The 16,520-nt window shown below is 33.1% G+C and overlaps 2 protein-coding genes across 3 annotated transcripts in view; both read right to left on the bottom strand.

The window, feature by feature from the left end:
• Nucleotides 1-16,520, bottom strand: part of LOC18104369 (TMV resistance protein N) — an 87,919-nt gene that overhangs the window by 48,642 nt on the left and 22,757 nt on the right.
• The window catches only part of LOC18104367 (uncharacterized), a 48,351-nt gene that overhangs the window by 17,250 nt on the left and 14,581 nt on the right, over nt 1-16,520 (bottom strand). The window contains exons 2-3 of one of the 2 annotated variants that reach the window (XM_052446418.1): nt 12,415-12,471; nt 10,846-11,008 (exon numbers count right to left, since the gene is read on the bottom strand). In XM_052446418.1, the coding sequence (XP_052302378.1) occupies nt 10,966-11,008; nt 12,415-12,471 (100 nt within the window). In that variant the 3' untranslated portion in view covers nt 10,846-10,965. Of the gene's footprint in view, nt 1-10,845; nt 11,009-12,414; nt 12,472-16,520 lie in introns of those variants that run through there. The other variant, XR_008057097.1, reaches the window with a different exon arrangement.

Raw genomic sequence — 16,520 nt, 5'->3', positions numbered from 1 at the left:
TTGTTTCAAACCATATAAAGCTTTCTTCAATCGACAGACTTTGGTGGGAAACTTAGGATCCTCGTAGCCTGGAGGCTGTGTCATATAAACCTGCTCCTTTAACTCACCATTTAGGAATGCGTTATGAACATCAAGTTGACGAATTTCCCACTGAAAACTGATTGCAACAGTTAAGATGATTCGAATAGTGGCAGCCTTAACAACTGGACTAAATGTTTCAAAATAATCAAGGCCAAGAGTTTGATGATACCCTTTAGCCACAAGCCTGGCTTTATACCTGTCGATGCTTCCATCTGGCTTGTGCTTCAACTTATAGACCCACTTACAACCGATTATATTAACAGCAGCAGGTTGGTCAACAAGATCCCAAGTATGGTTTTTATGTAGAGCAGCTATCTCTAGATCCATAGCCTGAGTCCAATTTGAGTCTTTGAGGGCCTGACTGAGAGTGGATGGTGTTGAGATTTTTGTAGCAGAGAGATCAAAAATGGTCTTTTTCTTGGTTATACCATGCATCAATCGTGTGGTCATTCGTGGAGCTGGGGCAGAACAAGTATCCTGATCCTCAGGAATTGATGCAGGTTCAGAATGAGAGACAGGAGTGGATGTGGAACCACTCATAGAACGTGTACTGTCACTTGGGAAGGGTAAAGCAGACTGTGGTGGTGAATGACTGATGTCTGTAGGTAGTGAACTGGGGAAAGGTAAGATAGCTGGAGTGAGGATCTCTGCTGGGGAATCTCTGGTAAGGGAAGGTGTAGTGTCAAGGAATTTGGTTTCATCAAATACAACATGGGGGGTGACATATACACGTCCAGTTAGAGGATCAAGACACAAATAACCTTTGTTTTGGAAGTTATACCCAAGAAAAACACATTGAAGAGATATGTACTGCAACTTGTGACTGTTATAGGGACGAATGAATGGATAGCACAGGCAACCAAATACTCTGAAAGACTTGTACTTAGGAATTTTATGAAAAAGAGTGTAGTAAGGTGAGTCATTGTTTAGTACCTTGCTTGGCATCCTGTTGATGAGGAAAGTGGCTGACTGGAAGGCATATTGCCAGAACTGCATTGGTAAGGAGGCGTGAGCTAGTAAAGCCAATCCAGTTTCCACAACATGCCTATGCTTCCTCTCTACTCTCCCATTCTGAGCTGAAGTATAAGGGCAAGAAAATCGATGCAAAATGCCAGATTGTTGGAGAAATGTCATAAAGGATCGATATTCACCACCATTGTCAGATTGTAGACATTTTATTTGTGCATCAAACTGATTTTCTACTAGAAGTTTGAACTGTTTGAACACTGAGAGAGCTTGATCCTTGGTTTGCAGAGGGTAGAACCATGTATAACGTGAATAATCATCGAGAAAAAGAATGAAGTATTTTGCCCCTGATGTAGACTTGAGCATGGCAGGTCCCCAGAGATCAGTGTGAATGAGTTCCAAAGGTTTGGAAGCACGGGAAGGTGAAGGATGAGCAGGCAACCTGTGACTTTTGGCCATTTGACAAGAAGGGCAAACAGAAGAGCAAACAACAGTTTTATTCCTTTCACAAGAGACATTACAACTTTGCATTACTTGAACTACAATGTCAGTGGCAACATGGCCTAGTCTGTGATGCCAAAGTTCCACTTTATCATGAACAGGATTGAGTCTATGGGAATGAAAAGTGGAAAGATTACGAACGCCAACATATGCCATTTTCTTGTTACTGTGCAGTACTGGAAATCTGTAAAGTCCATTCTCAAGTCTGCCTCGCGCTAGCACCTTCTTCGTATGCAAGTCCTTCACAATGAAACTATTAGACCGAAACTCAATTAAGGCATTATTGTCTGAGCAGAATTTAGCAACACTTATCAGATTGGCTGAGATAAAGGGAACATGAAACACTTTTCTAAGCTGAAAAGAATGTGACTTAGAGACTAGCCGGTGGGAACCAGTGTTGGAAATGGATAGATGCTTACCATTACCAACTATGACTCTGTCTGTGCCTGTGTAAGGTGCAGAATTGTTGAGGTTCCCTTCGTTCTGAGTCAGATGGTGACTTGCTCCAGAGTCAAGATACCAATCGTCACCTGCAGAATTATGAGAAGATGCAACCATAGCAGGTATTGTGTTTTGATTTCCAGCATTCAAAGAGGAAGTACCATTGTTTTGTGAGTTTTGATATGAGATATCAAAACGATGGTAACAAACATGAACAGTATGACCAAACTTGCCACACAACTGACATTGTGGCTTTTCAGGATTGGTTGAATTGTGTCTCCCATTATATCCATATTTGCCCCCACGACCACGACCTCTGTAGGTGTAGTTGCTGGTATTGGAAATATGGCTGTGTCCTCGGCTGCCATTGTATTTTCTTCCACCACCTCTGTTATTAGAGGAAGAGGCATAACAGGCAGATATAGGGGAGATATGATCAAGTGAGCTTTGTTGCTCAAGACGATGCTCAAATGCTAGTAGCATACTATGAACTGCTTCAATAGAGATCTTGTCATCTCTAATGTTGATGGCAGTGACTACTGCATTATAGTCAGAACCAAGGCCTCCAAGGAGATTCATTACCTGATCTTGTTCTAAAACAGGTTCTCCAATAGCTGCTAGATTATCTGCAGCTCCTTTGACCTTCATAATGTAATCTATCATGGACAGAGATCCTTTCTTCGTGGATTGTAATTCAAGCCATAGTTGCATGATTCTGGCTTTTGAGGAAGATGAAAAAGTTTTCTCCAAAGCATTCCAGGCAGTGTGAGATGTATTGTAGCCAATGATCTGTGCCATGATAGCAGATGTGAGGGATGAGTATATCCGCTGAGGATGGTGCGATCTTGTCTTCTCCAAGCGACAAAAGATGGATTAATCACTCCTGGACTCAACTCCTTCTCTGGACAGATGGCTGTGCCATCTATGAAGTCCTCAAATCCATTGGCAAAGACAACATTATCAATCTGAGACCTCCACAAGACGTAATTTGATCGATCAAGTTTCACAGGTAATGTATGATTGAGCATCTGATGAGTGGGGATGGACGCCATTGTTGTGCTTTGTCCAGAACCAACCGGACCAGAGGTGGATGAAGACTGATTAAACGCAGAAGCCATGGCTAAAAAGAAAAAGGAGAACGCAAGCTCTGATACCAAGATAGAAATTGAGAAAATGTTAATCTATGTTTCTCTAATTACTAAGATCAGAGATAACCACATATATATACAATCCTTAGAGAGTACGTTACAAGGAGGAACGGTTATAACAAGAAGAGGTTAACTGCCAGTACAGCTGGCTTAACTAACATAACTGTATAACTAACTTTCTGTTATATGTAACTGACTTTAACTAACTTGCTAGTTACGTAACGAACTCTTCCAGTGCTGGTTTATCAATTTTAAATAAATATTTCAAAAATTAAACAATACTTAATAGTTAATTGGTCCATGTATATTTCTCTGTTATGATCTCTGAGCAAAAATCAATGTATGATTGATTGATTTCTGCCAACACATGCCAAGTCTACTTGAAAATTTCCAAACGAGAATTGGATTTTTCTTTCTTATTGCTGGCAGCCTGGCACCTTCCTAGCAAAAGTCTTGGGCAGTGCCTCCGAAGTCAGAAATGAAACATCAAAGAATTTTCAAATGTTATGGTTTTTTCAGCTACATTGTGATTTATGGGAAATTTCCTGTGATGTTTAATGAATTTTCTTGGAATTTCTTCCCTCCCTCTCCGACTCCAATATGGTAAATGTCCTGTGATTTAATAGAAATAATTGTGTTTAATAATTATTTCTATTAAATAAAACAAAATGATATAAAAAACAAATGACTGTTGACAAATAATGCATCTAGATGTGAACAAAAGATTCTTATAAGGTAAGCCTAGTTATGTGGCCCGCGCTATACCGCGGGTTCACCTTTTATTTTTATTTAAAGTTTGGGTTGTGGTGCTGGCACGACCCATCGATTTTTTGGGTCATGCATATTGCCGGACTTCTTACACTGGCAGCATTAAAGTCTATTTTGGGTCTTGTGCTGCCAATGACCCAAGGTTATTTTGGGTGCTGCAGCCTACGGGACCCAAGGATAGTTGGGTCTTGGCGCAGCCCAAGCGCCACGTGTGCGCTTGTTCTGCCAGCACACAGGCAGGCAATCCAAGCGCCACGTATGCGCTTGGTCTGCCCAACACACAAGCTAGGCAGACCGAGCGCTAGGTGGCCAAGGCCGGGGGCATGGCCAGCGGGTGTGGTCTGCCCAGCGCTAGGTGTCCGCAACCCCAATGGACGAGCCTCCAGCTTGGCGCTTGGGTCCTGCAGCTATAGCCTCTCCACATGCCCCTACCAAATAGTCCAAGGCTATTTTGGGTCCTATTTTTAATCATTCTTCAAAAAATGTATGGTGTCTCTTTGATGGTATTAATAATTTTTTTTCAATTTACTACTGATAATAATAACACTAATAATAATTTATAATTCTACCGTCCAAATCAAATCTATTATTGTTTTTTAATAATAATAATAATTATGATATTAATAATACTATTTTAAATTTTAATACTTCTAATTATAATAAAAAAATATTTATAATACACATAATACTATTTTTAAATTTAATACTTTTAATTATATTAAAAAAAAATATTTATAATACAAATAATAATATTTCTAGCACAAATAATAATATTTTTTAGATGAATTTTTAGAATTATAATAAAAATAATAATAGTTGGCACCTGCCACCGCAAGCTAGCGCGCAATGTGTGCGCTTGGACAACCCAGCACACAGGCAAGTAGCTTAAGCGCCACGTGCGCGATTGGTCTGCCCAGCACTCAGGCAGGTAGCCCAAGCGCCAGGTGTGCACTTGGTCTTCCCAGCACTCAGGCAGGCAGCCCAAGCACCACGTGTCCCCACGTAGTAATTTTTAATTTTACCTTTCAATTCAAATCTATGGTTGTTCTTCAATATTAATAATATATTTTTTCTAATCTAGTAATTATTTTATTAATAATATTAATTATTATAAAAATAATAATATTTATAACACTAAAGATAATAATATTAATTATTATAAAAATAATAATATTTATAACAATAAAGATAATAATATTAATTATTATAAAAATAATAACATGGAGTTGGTCATGGTCGCGTCCAGGTTTAACATGGCGTTGGACGCGGGCGCGTCCAAACCCGACATGAGGTTAGATGCAAATGTGTCCAGGTCCAACATGGGGTTGGGCGCGGACGCGTCCAGGTCCAACGTGGGGTTGGGCACATGTAAAAATATTGATATTTATAACACAAAAGATAATATTTTTAATATTATTACTTTTGATTATAGTAGAAATAATAATATTCATAACGTTTTTAATTCCAAGAATATTGATAACACAAATAATAATTTCTTTTATATTAAACTTTGAATTATTATAAAAATAATAATATTATAACACAAACAATAATTTCTTTGATATGAATACTTTGAATTATAAGAAAAATAATAATATTTACAACGCAAATTATAATATTTTTTATATTAATACGTAGAATTATTGAATATTTTTAATAATACTACGTCGTGGGCTCACTTTTTATTTTTATATAAGATACCATAAAATTTTATAATAGAAATAATAATATTTTTTCAATATTAATAATAATATTTTCTTTCAAATTTATTAATTTTTTTATTAATAATATTAATTAAAATAAAAATAAGAATATTACTAAAACAAATAATAATATTTAGAATCCAAGGACTCATGAACCTTGAGTCTTGATGAAGGACCCAAACCACAGGCAGGCAGCACAGCGCCACGTGTGCACTGGACTGTGACCAACACTGAGACAGGAGCTCAAGTGCCACGTGTCCCCACGTGGTGTTTCTTCGATTGTAATAACAGTAAGTTTGGATGGCGTTGTTATGTGTTAAGGGTCCCCTCGATGTTGTCTGATGCAACTTTGCAACGATTACTACAACTACCAGAAATTCAACTAAAATCAACGGACTTATTGATAGAATTTTTCTATTGGTTATTTGCGTTGATATATACCGATAAATGTAAATCTCTCGGTAATTCTGTCAGTATACACCGACGAACTAATTTTGTCAGTATATACCGCCAAAATTACCGAGAGACTATTTAGAATTTTGAAAAAAAAAAGCAGGTCGATGATTTGAAAGTTTTTGCGGGTGCTTTTACCGATGGAATCACCGAGGGATTCAAACCGAGATCTCCGTGCAGTGATGTGACCCCCTCACCGACAGAAACACTGATATAATCATCGAAGAATTCAAACCGGGATCTTCGTACAATGATGTGACCCCTTTACCGACATAAGCATCGATAGAATCACCGACAGAAATATTCCATCGGTGATTCCATCAGTAAAAGTGAATATATCACCCCTCCCCTCCCCTATTTATCCTTCTTCTTCCCCCACCTCTGTATCTAAAAAAGCTGCCTCACCCCCCAACTGCAAACACCCACCCCCCTAAACTATCCCCATCTTCTCAACACAAGTCATCATTCTTTAACTTTTCTAGTCACAACATTGGTATTCTGATTTATTGTGGATTTTATCTTTTTTTAATTTTAACATTAAAATGTCAATTTTATTATTATTTAATGTGTTTTGGTTGTTTTTCAATACTAAGAATACTTTTTTTCTAATTTAGTAATTATTTGATTAATAATATTAATTTGTATAAAAATAATAATATTTATAACGCAAAAGATTATATTTTTAATATTAATACTTTTGATTATAGTAAAAATAATAGTATTCATAACACAAATAATACTATTTTTAATTCCAAGAATATTTAGAACACAAATAATAATATTTTTTAAATTAAAACTTTGAATTATTATAAAAATAATAATATTATACACAAATATTAATATCTTTGATATGAATATGTTGAATTATAAGAAAAATAATAATATTTAGAACACAAATAATAATATTTTGATATGAATAGCTTGAATTATAAGAAAAATAATTATATTTAGAACACAAATAATAATATTTTTTATATGAATACTTTGTATTATAAGAAAAATAATAATATTTACAACACAAATTATAATATTTTTTATATTAATACTTAGAATTGTTGAATATTTTAAATAATACTACGTCGCGGGCTCACTTTTTTATTTTTATAAAAAAAATCATAAAAATTTAGAATATAAATAATAATATGTTTTCAATATTAATAATAATATTTTCTTTCAAATTTATTAATAATAATAATAATAATAATAATATTTCTCACATATGAATCATCCCAAGCGCCACGTGTGCGGTTGGTCTACCAACACACTAGCAGTCACCCAAGCGCTACATGTGCGCTTGGTCTGCCCAACACACAGGTAGGCAGCCCAAGCGCCCAAGGCTGGGTAGACCGAGCGCTAGGTGGCTACAGCCTGTAATGCGGCCACCGGGTGTTGTCGGCCCAGCGCCCAGGCTTGACAGCCAAGCGCCAGGTGTCTGCAGCCCAAGCGCCTCCAGCTTGGCACTTGGGTCTTCGACCGGATCGGACCTAGTCAAGTCAAAAACCGGATAAAATATGGATCAAAAACTTGTTGACTTTTTTTTGAATTTTTTTTTGTCAAAATAAGGTTGCTTTGGTTTTATTTTTATAAAAGATTTTGGGTCAACCTAGGTTGACACTCCCAACCCGTGACTTAAGAATTATCCCGTGTCGACTCTCGAGCCAAGTTTTTAAAACTATGATAACAATTATTTTTATTCATATATTGACTTGTGTTAACCCAGATTAACTCTCTCGATTCATGACATTGGATTTGCTCTGGGTCAACCCTTGAATCGAGTTTTAAAACTACGATAATAACAACTTTTATCATTATGTTGACTCGGGTCAATGATCAACTTGACTCGTGATCTATGCCTTGTCCCGAATCAACCACCTAGTTGAGTTTTAAGACTTTAATAAAAAAATTATTCTTATGTTGACTCGAGTCCACCTAGGTTGATCTTCTTAATCGGTGACTCGGGTTTTATCCCGGATCAACCTCCAAGTTGAGTTTTAAAACTATAATAATTATTATTATTTTTATCCTTACATGTTTTAGTTGAGAATTTTTTTTAAAAATTAGAGTTTTTTACAAGAATATTTTAAAAATAAAGATAATAAATATTGTCTCGGGAAATATATTCCCATGACTTTGAGTTTTTTTTTCTTTCTTTCTTTTTTCCAGTTTCTTTGGATCAAGGACTCGTAGCGGTAAAGTTTCAAGGATGTTTGAAGTTGGACTGTGAAGAAAGACGACTTTCAGTGGAGAAAGTCCAAAGAAAATGATATCATATGGCACCACCCCTCCTCTCGTGGAGCTTCTTGCATCAGGAAATGAAACATCAGATAATTCTCTTATTTTATGGGAATTTCAGCTAGCTTATATTAATTTGATGCATTAAGAGAAAATTAATAATTTTTTTTAGAGTGAGAATACTGCTAGCATTGAACATATGTTTTGATAGATAATTCTCTTATTTAATGTTTTTTTAGTTTATGTATTTTGTTAGTGTATGTACATGTTTTATTGTTTTTTCTCAAATAAACTTGTAGTATAAATATATAATTTTGTACTTGTTATGATTTGTTTTAGATTTTGTAAAATTGTATTTGTTTGTAAATTATTGAAACTTGTGTCGAATTATCGAATTAGATATGTTGTGATGAATTAAATTATAGCTTGTTTAACAGGTCCGTTTTAATTTTTATCAATGTTATTGCGAAGTTGTAATTTCCGTAAATTTATGTGTATAAATTTGTATGGACGTTGATAATTGATAATGAATATTTAAGAGAAGTTTTAATTAGTTTGTTCCCCCTCTTCTCAACACAAGTCATCCTTCTTTAACTTTTATAGTCACAGCATCCGTATTCTGATTTATTATGGATTTTGTCTTTTTTTGTAAGTAAATCTATTTTTTTTTAATTTTAACATTAAAATGTCAATTTTATTATTATTTAATGTTTTTTTAGTTTGTGTATTTTGTTAGTATATGTACATATTTTATTGTTTTTTCTCAAACAAACTTATAGTATAAATATATAATTTTGTACTTCTTATGGTTTGTTTTAGATTTTGTAAAATTGTATTTGTTTGTAAATTGTTGAAACTTATGTCGAATTACCGAATTAGATGTTTTGTTATGAAATAAATAATAACTTGATTAACGGGTCCGTTTTAATTTTTATCAATGCTACTGCAGAATTGTAATTTTCATAAATTCATGTGTATAAATTTTTTTACAGTTTCTTTGGATCAAGGACTCGTAGCGGTAAAGTTTCAAGGATGTAAGTTAGACTGTGAAGAAAGACGACTTTCAGTGGAGAAAGTCCAAAGAAAATGATATCATATGGCACCACCCCTCCTCTCGTGGAGCTTCTTGCACCAGGAAATGAATTCTCTTATTTTATGGGAATTTCAGCTTATATTAATTTGATGCATTAAGAGATTAAAAACTATGAAACATTCTTAACCATCCGATCAACCTCTCGAGATTGAAAGTGAGAATATTGCTAGCATTGAACATGTTTTGATAGAAGTAGACGTATTTTGTAAGCCTCCCAGAAACTTGAATTCGTGTTACTAATTTATTTATTAAAAATTATTATTCTATTTTTAGAGAATTTATACGTTAATTAATCAAGATTAAGAAAAAAACATAAATGATTATAATTGGAAACATATAGCATAATTGTGTTATATATGAAAGCTTTGAAATTCCTAATTTAATCATGGTTGTATCAAAATTTATGTTCAAATTCATATTCTATAGATTCTCATCAGTATATATCATAACATGTTAAGAGCCTGTTTAAGATTGTAATAATAATAATAATTTAAAATACTTTTCGTTTAGAAATATATTAAACTAAAAACATAATTTCTTTTTCATTTTAAATTTTAAAAAACACAATGCAAACCTTGGTTTCTTTATTGTTTGTTTATCAGAGCAAACAATAAAGAAAGTATTGTCATTTTTTTTTTTGTTAACAAATTAAACTTTTTGTCATTCTCAATGAAAAGAAAGCATTGTAAAAAAAAAGTAAAATTTATATTAGTTTTCCCTTGAAAAATAGATTATTGAAAAATCATATTATTAATGATGGTTGAGAAGTTGGTTGCATGATGCAATAAGAGTGTTTTCAGGTGTTTGAAGCAAAAAAATTGTTCAACTTAATTTTCTAAGCATCTATAAGCTATTTAATTTTGGGTATAAAGACCATATGTAAGCTATTTAATTTGAAAAAAAAAAAAATTAGGCATTGATGGACCCACACACATAGGCTTATTTTAAAGTACCGACGTCTGACTTTTTTTTTTAATTTTTAGTATTTAGTTTTTTGGAAATTAAATTATTAAAAATATGATATATAATTTCTTTTAAATTCTTAGATTAATTAAATATTATTTTATTAAATTTCATTTAATTCTTATTTTGTTTGTAGATAATCATTCTATTTTAAAATCTACCGTAATCAATTATTTTTTTAAAATTTTATTTGATGCTTTACTACTGCAGCCAATCTTTATTATCATATAATTAAATAAAAAATATTTTTTAAAAAAAAATAAATTTTTTAAACTTTATTACTATAATCTAGGTTATGGATTAATTTAACAAATTAACTTGGATCAATATAATATTATATTGTCTTAATATTAAAAAAAAAAATATTATCTTAAATTTATTTTAACTTAAGCCATGTTTTTGACTATCTTTCTAGTTACTTTTAGACTCATTTAGTTTCATTTATTGATACTACACACAATAAACACTTTAATTATAATATTTTCACACGTCTAAATCAACTTCTTATTTATTTCTATCTTGAAATATTTCTAACAACATCGAATTCAAAATCATTATCAAGCTTGTTTCCTTCCTCAAGGACTATCATTTCCGGACGTTTAGCACAAACTCCAGATCAGTCCCGTGAAACATATTCCCAATCCATGTCGTCATTCACCCTGAAACAAGACTTCTTAGTGAAATTTAAAACTCTATTCACTATATACATGGATTTTGTGTCTGTATCTTTCTGCAAGGTGAGCTTATAAAATATATGATCACCATAAAATTAGCACGAGAAATTAAGTAGTTTTTAATCTTTCATGAATGCCAAGTTTCTAATATAGATAAAACAAGAATAAAATCCTGTTTATTTTTACGTTTCAAAAATATTTTTGAAAAAAATTAAAGTTTTTTTTTCACTTCAAATTTATACTTTTTTTGTTGTTTCAGATCATTTTAATACATTGATATTAAAAATATTTTTTTAAAAAATAAAAAATATTTTTTAAAATAAAAACATTTTAAAAAATAACTACCACAACTCTTTAAAAAATACATAAGAGTTTTATGAATTGGGATTTTGAAAGGCTACTTAGTGTTTGGTAATTAAGTAGATGGAAAGGGTTAGTTACCTTCCCGATGATTCCAATCCAGATGAAATGGCGGCCTCGGTGAGAATACCCATCAACCTTTGTACCTTCTTCTTATCTTTACTTTAAAAAATAACCACAGCAACACTTTAAAAAAATACCTAAGAATTTTGTGAATTGGGATTTTGAAAGGCTACTTAGTGGATGTTTGTTTACGCGGGAGCTTCTGCTTTTAAAGCTCATCGCGTAAACATCAAGTTTGGTAACATAAAAACTCAACTGCTTTTCATATGAGACCCATATATATTTTTTATGAAACATCATTCCGTGAGAAGCAGTTGAGAGCTGCTTCTCATGTCTACAACCAGATGAATATAGTTCACCTGAACACTGTTCACTTGGAGTGAACAGTGCTAGGTGAATAACTATTTATATTAAAAAAATTAATTTTTTAAAATTATATTTTGCTTTAAAAACTAGTGTTTAATATTATTTAATAACACTACATAAATTAGAAGGAGATCGTTTGATGACGTAGCATTTACAGAATTTAATCGCAAGTCCAATTATGTTCTTGCCGGGTCCGACCTAGTTAAAAAAAATTCAGTTTTTATTTTTATTTTTATTTTTAATTGTATTTTATTCAAAAAATTAAAAGGAGATCGTTTGATGACGTAACAAAAAATTCAGTTTTTGTTGTTGCACGCTTAAGAAACCATGGAAAATATAGTCCTTGTTGGGTAGATTTCATACATGATAAAATTGCACATAGTTTAATGGAATAATAAAAAATATTTGATATCAATATTATTTATTTTATGATATAATAATAGTAGTTAAATCTATAATATTTAAATTAAAAACCATTAATATTAAACTATATATATATATATAATTATTTTGTAACCTCAATTTAAAAAACATTCTTTTAATCAATCCTGTACCAAACACACTTACTGTTGGTAATTAAGTAGATGGAAAGGGTTAGTTACCTTTTCGATGATTCCGATCCAGATGAAATGGCGACCTCGGTGAGAATATCCATCCACCTTTGTACCTTCTCCTTATCTTCACTGAAATCTTCTTCATCCTTGTCGAAGACAATCGTGTAACTCTCTGTTTGTTCATCTACCCGTGATTGCTCGACATTATAAGAAACTGTTGAAACTGGAAAAACAGTGTCCGATTTCATCTTTTTCATGAATTCATCAATCTTGACAAATCCGCCAAACCCCAAAGTTGAAACATAATCTCTTGCAAATATAATAATTGACAGCCCCGACTCTTTGATGTCGCTTACGAGACTTGATTCAATTTTCTTTAGATACTTTATTTGTCTCTTATATCGGATAATGCCTCTCTGGAATAGAGCTGTATGCAAATGAGTGAAATTATTGCTATTGTGCTTACCTCTGAAGCTAAAGAAGACATCATGCATCCATTGACTATAAGATGAAGAATTAGCTAAAGAATCAATATATGAAGAAGCTGCTTCTTTGCTTGCTATAATAAGATGGCCAGTAGGTGATTGCCATGATGGAGTATATGAAGAAGCTGCTTCTTTGCTTGCAACAATAAGATGGCCAGAATTTACCATACGGACACCACAATTCTCCACCTTGACTCCTTGATCATAAGAATGAAATGACAACTCGAGTTCGCTAGAGGATTCATTCTCCCGTTCTTTATGCTCTTTCAGATAATCAAAAGATAAATAGAATAACCACAGATGATCCGACAGAGCTTGCATAGAGTTACAACCTATATACATGGGCGAAGGATAATACTCTTTTCCATCGACTTTGAAATGACAAAAGAGAGGACTTTTACCATATGTACTGAATGCAGCACATGCAGCAAACCCCATCCACCCATTATCATCACCATCCAGATAATTAGAAGGCATCTGCACCCTAATTGAAGATTCCTTACTTTGATGAGTAAACCAGCCTGGAATTTCATTTCCAGGAACAGCAATACCAAATCCAGGTCTTGGAGATGAGCCCTGTATCATAAATCAAAAATGTTTTAGAGAGAGAGAGAGAGAGAGAGAGAGATAAAGATTGGGTATGGTGAAGAGAAGACCTGGAGGTATTTTTCAAGCATGTTCAGACCCATGTTGTTTTGGCCATTATGCTTGTACAGTTCCCAACAGTTAAGACATTTGAACTCTGATCTTTTCAGACTGCTTAGCTTTATTGGATCTGGAATTTCTTTTAGTCTTAAACAACCATCCAATTTTACTTTTTGAACTTTCAAGGGAACCTCAGGCAATGATTCAAGCATCACGCAATCCTTCAAGGCAAGCTTTTCAAGCCTAGAAAGCTTATTTATGCTTTTAGGCAGGCTAATAAAGTTATTTCTGCTCAGATTTAGACTCCTTAATGACGATAAGCAGCCAATATCTTCAGGAACTGCTCCTTCTCCTAGATTACAAGCGCATAAATCCAGTTCTTCTAAAGAACACAGACCAGACAAAGAAGGCAATATTTGATCTGTGAGATTCACAGCTATTCTTTTGCATCCCTTAAAAGACAATACTTTAAGATTCTTCAAAAGAAAAAAAGACGTTGGCGGCTGTCTAATTGAAGTTCCACTTGCATCAAACTCCTCCAAACTTTCTACTTCCCCCAAATTCTCTGGTATGTTTTTAAGTTCAGAGCAGTCAGACACATCAAGTCTTTTGAGGGATTTCAAACCACGTATGCTACTGGGAATACTTTCAAGGTTCTTACAATTGTTCATGCTCAATAGAACTAAACCAGCCAAACAATGAAATGATGAGGATAGTTCTGCAATAGCAGTCCCATCTAAACGAAGCTCCCTCAAGCAATTCATGTTTCCTACTATATCAGGAAACTTATCAAGTTTTGAGCAGCTACTGAAAGTGCAAACTTCTAATGATTCCATTTCAAGGTTGCTTGGGAGAATCCTAAGACTGTAGCAGTTCACAAGATTCACAAATTGAAGCTTCTTATGACGTCCAAATGATGGATGGACCTCAGATAAACTTGCACAACCTTCAAGAATCAGACTCTCAAGATTTGGAATTCCAGTAAAATCTGGGGTATTGATTAGGTACAGTGAGTTGCTGAGATTGATGATTTTTAGATTAACTAAAATCTACAATCAAGACGAGAGAGAGAACAAACATTAAGTGGTGGTACCATATATGATTTAGTTTTAAATGGTAATATTTGACAAAATATGATAATTTCTTTTGAATATTGATTATTAAGTAATGTTTAGGAAAAAAGACTGAGATAATAAAAATAAAGAAAATAAGATATAAAAGAAAAGGAAAAACAAGATTAAAATTGTATTTATTGAGAAATGATATTTATAATTTATTTCTCCTCACTTTTTATGGGACTATTATAGTTTAACAAAACATTGCATTATTTAGTTGGTTCTCAATCTTGTAAAAACTTATTTGATTTTATTATTTGTACAAAATTAAAAAACAAAAATTAAAGAAGAAGAAACAAAGACTACTGCCTTTTAGTTTAATTTTTCCTTGGAATTTTTCCAAAGCTCTTTTTTGATCCTTTAGTTTAGGGCATAGTTATTAAACCCGGCCCGGGGGTTGACCCGGCCAAGGGGCTGGGTCCCGGGTTTCATGGGTCAACCCGGGTCAACTCGGGTCAACCCGGATTAACCCGGAAAAATTAAAAAAAATTAAAGTTTTAATATTTCATATGAAAAAATCCATGTAAATATAGATTATACATATTATGAAGTTTAAAAGAATATTTTTTTAAAAAAATTATCCCACATTAAAAAGATATTATGTTAAGCTTTTAAGTTAAAGTATTTAAACTAAAAATTTTTTTTATCCCACATTGAAAAAACATAACTTTTTTCTTGAAAACATAGAGTATATATACTAATAGATTTCAAATCTCATATTGAAAAAACATAACTTTTTTCATGGGAACATAGAGTATATATATGAAAGGGTTTCAAATCCCACATTGAAAAGATAATATATTATCCTTTTAAGTTGAAGTATTTAAACTAGAAAGTTTTTTATCCCACATTGAAAAAACATGATTTTTTTCTTGGGAACATAGAGTATATATACTAATGGGTTTCAAATCCCACATTGAAAAAACATGGTTTTTTTCATGGGAACATAGAGTATATATATGAAAGGGCTTCAAATCCCACATTAAAAAGATACCATGTTATCCTTTTAAGTTGAAGTATTTAAACCAAAAAGTTTTTTATCCCACATTGAAAAAACATGGTTTTTTTCATGGGAACATAGTGTATATATATGAAAGGGCTTCAAATCCCACATTGAAAAGATACTATGTTATCCTTTTAAGTTGAAGTATTTAAACCAAAAGGTTTTTATCCCACATTGAAAAAACATGGTTTTTTTCATGGGAACATAGTGTATATATATGAAAGGGCTTCAAATCCCACATTGAAAAGATACTATGTTATCCTTTTAAGTTGAAATATTTAAACCAAAAGGTTTTTATCCCACATTGAAAAAACATGGTTTTTTTCATGGGAACATAGAGTATATATACTGATAGGTTTCAAATCCCACATTTGAAAAAAAAAATTAAAATAAAAACCAGGTCTCGTCCGGGTTCGCCCGGGTCACCCGGGTTCCGGGTCGACCGGCCGAGTCGCCCGGGTTTGGCCGGGCTGTTGCCACAGCCGGTCTTTTATTAAACCCGGACCGGTCTAGCCACCGGGTCGACCGGATCCCGGGTCGACCCGCCGGGCCGGGGACAGTGGTTTAGGGATTAGATATTTTAATCAGCTTAACCAGCAGCCGCTGCTGTGCATTAGTTAAGTGCCGTCGACTTTATTTTGGCGGCCAAAATGGCATTCCTGGTTGTTATTGGAATCGTTTCAATGGAACCTCCCTCTCGAGATGTGTAGCTTGCTTACCTTTGATTTGGTACCGACATTCTATATTTTTCTTTACTCTTCTCTTGAATTTTCGCTTCCATTCCTTCAAATTCCCAAATACAATTGTTTTTACTTTATATTTGATTTATATTCTTTTAATTACTATTTATTTTATTTAAAAAAATTTATCAAATTAATTTTTTTAATTTCATCCATATATATATAT

This window comes from Populus trichocarpa, chromosome 13, assembly GCF_000002775.5.
Source record: "Populus trichocarpa isolate Nisqually-1 chromosome 13, P.trichocarpa_v4.1, whole genome shotgun sequence".
In the NCBI taxonomy this organism is placed as follows: domain Eukaryota; kingdom Viridiplantae; phylum Streptophyta; class Magnoliopsida; order Malpighiales; family Salicaceae; genus Populus; species Populus trichocarpa.
This window is presented reverse-complemented; position numbering and strand designations above follow the sequence as displayed.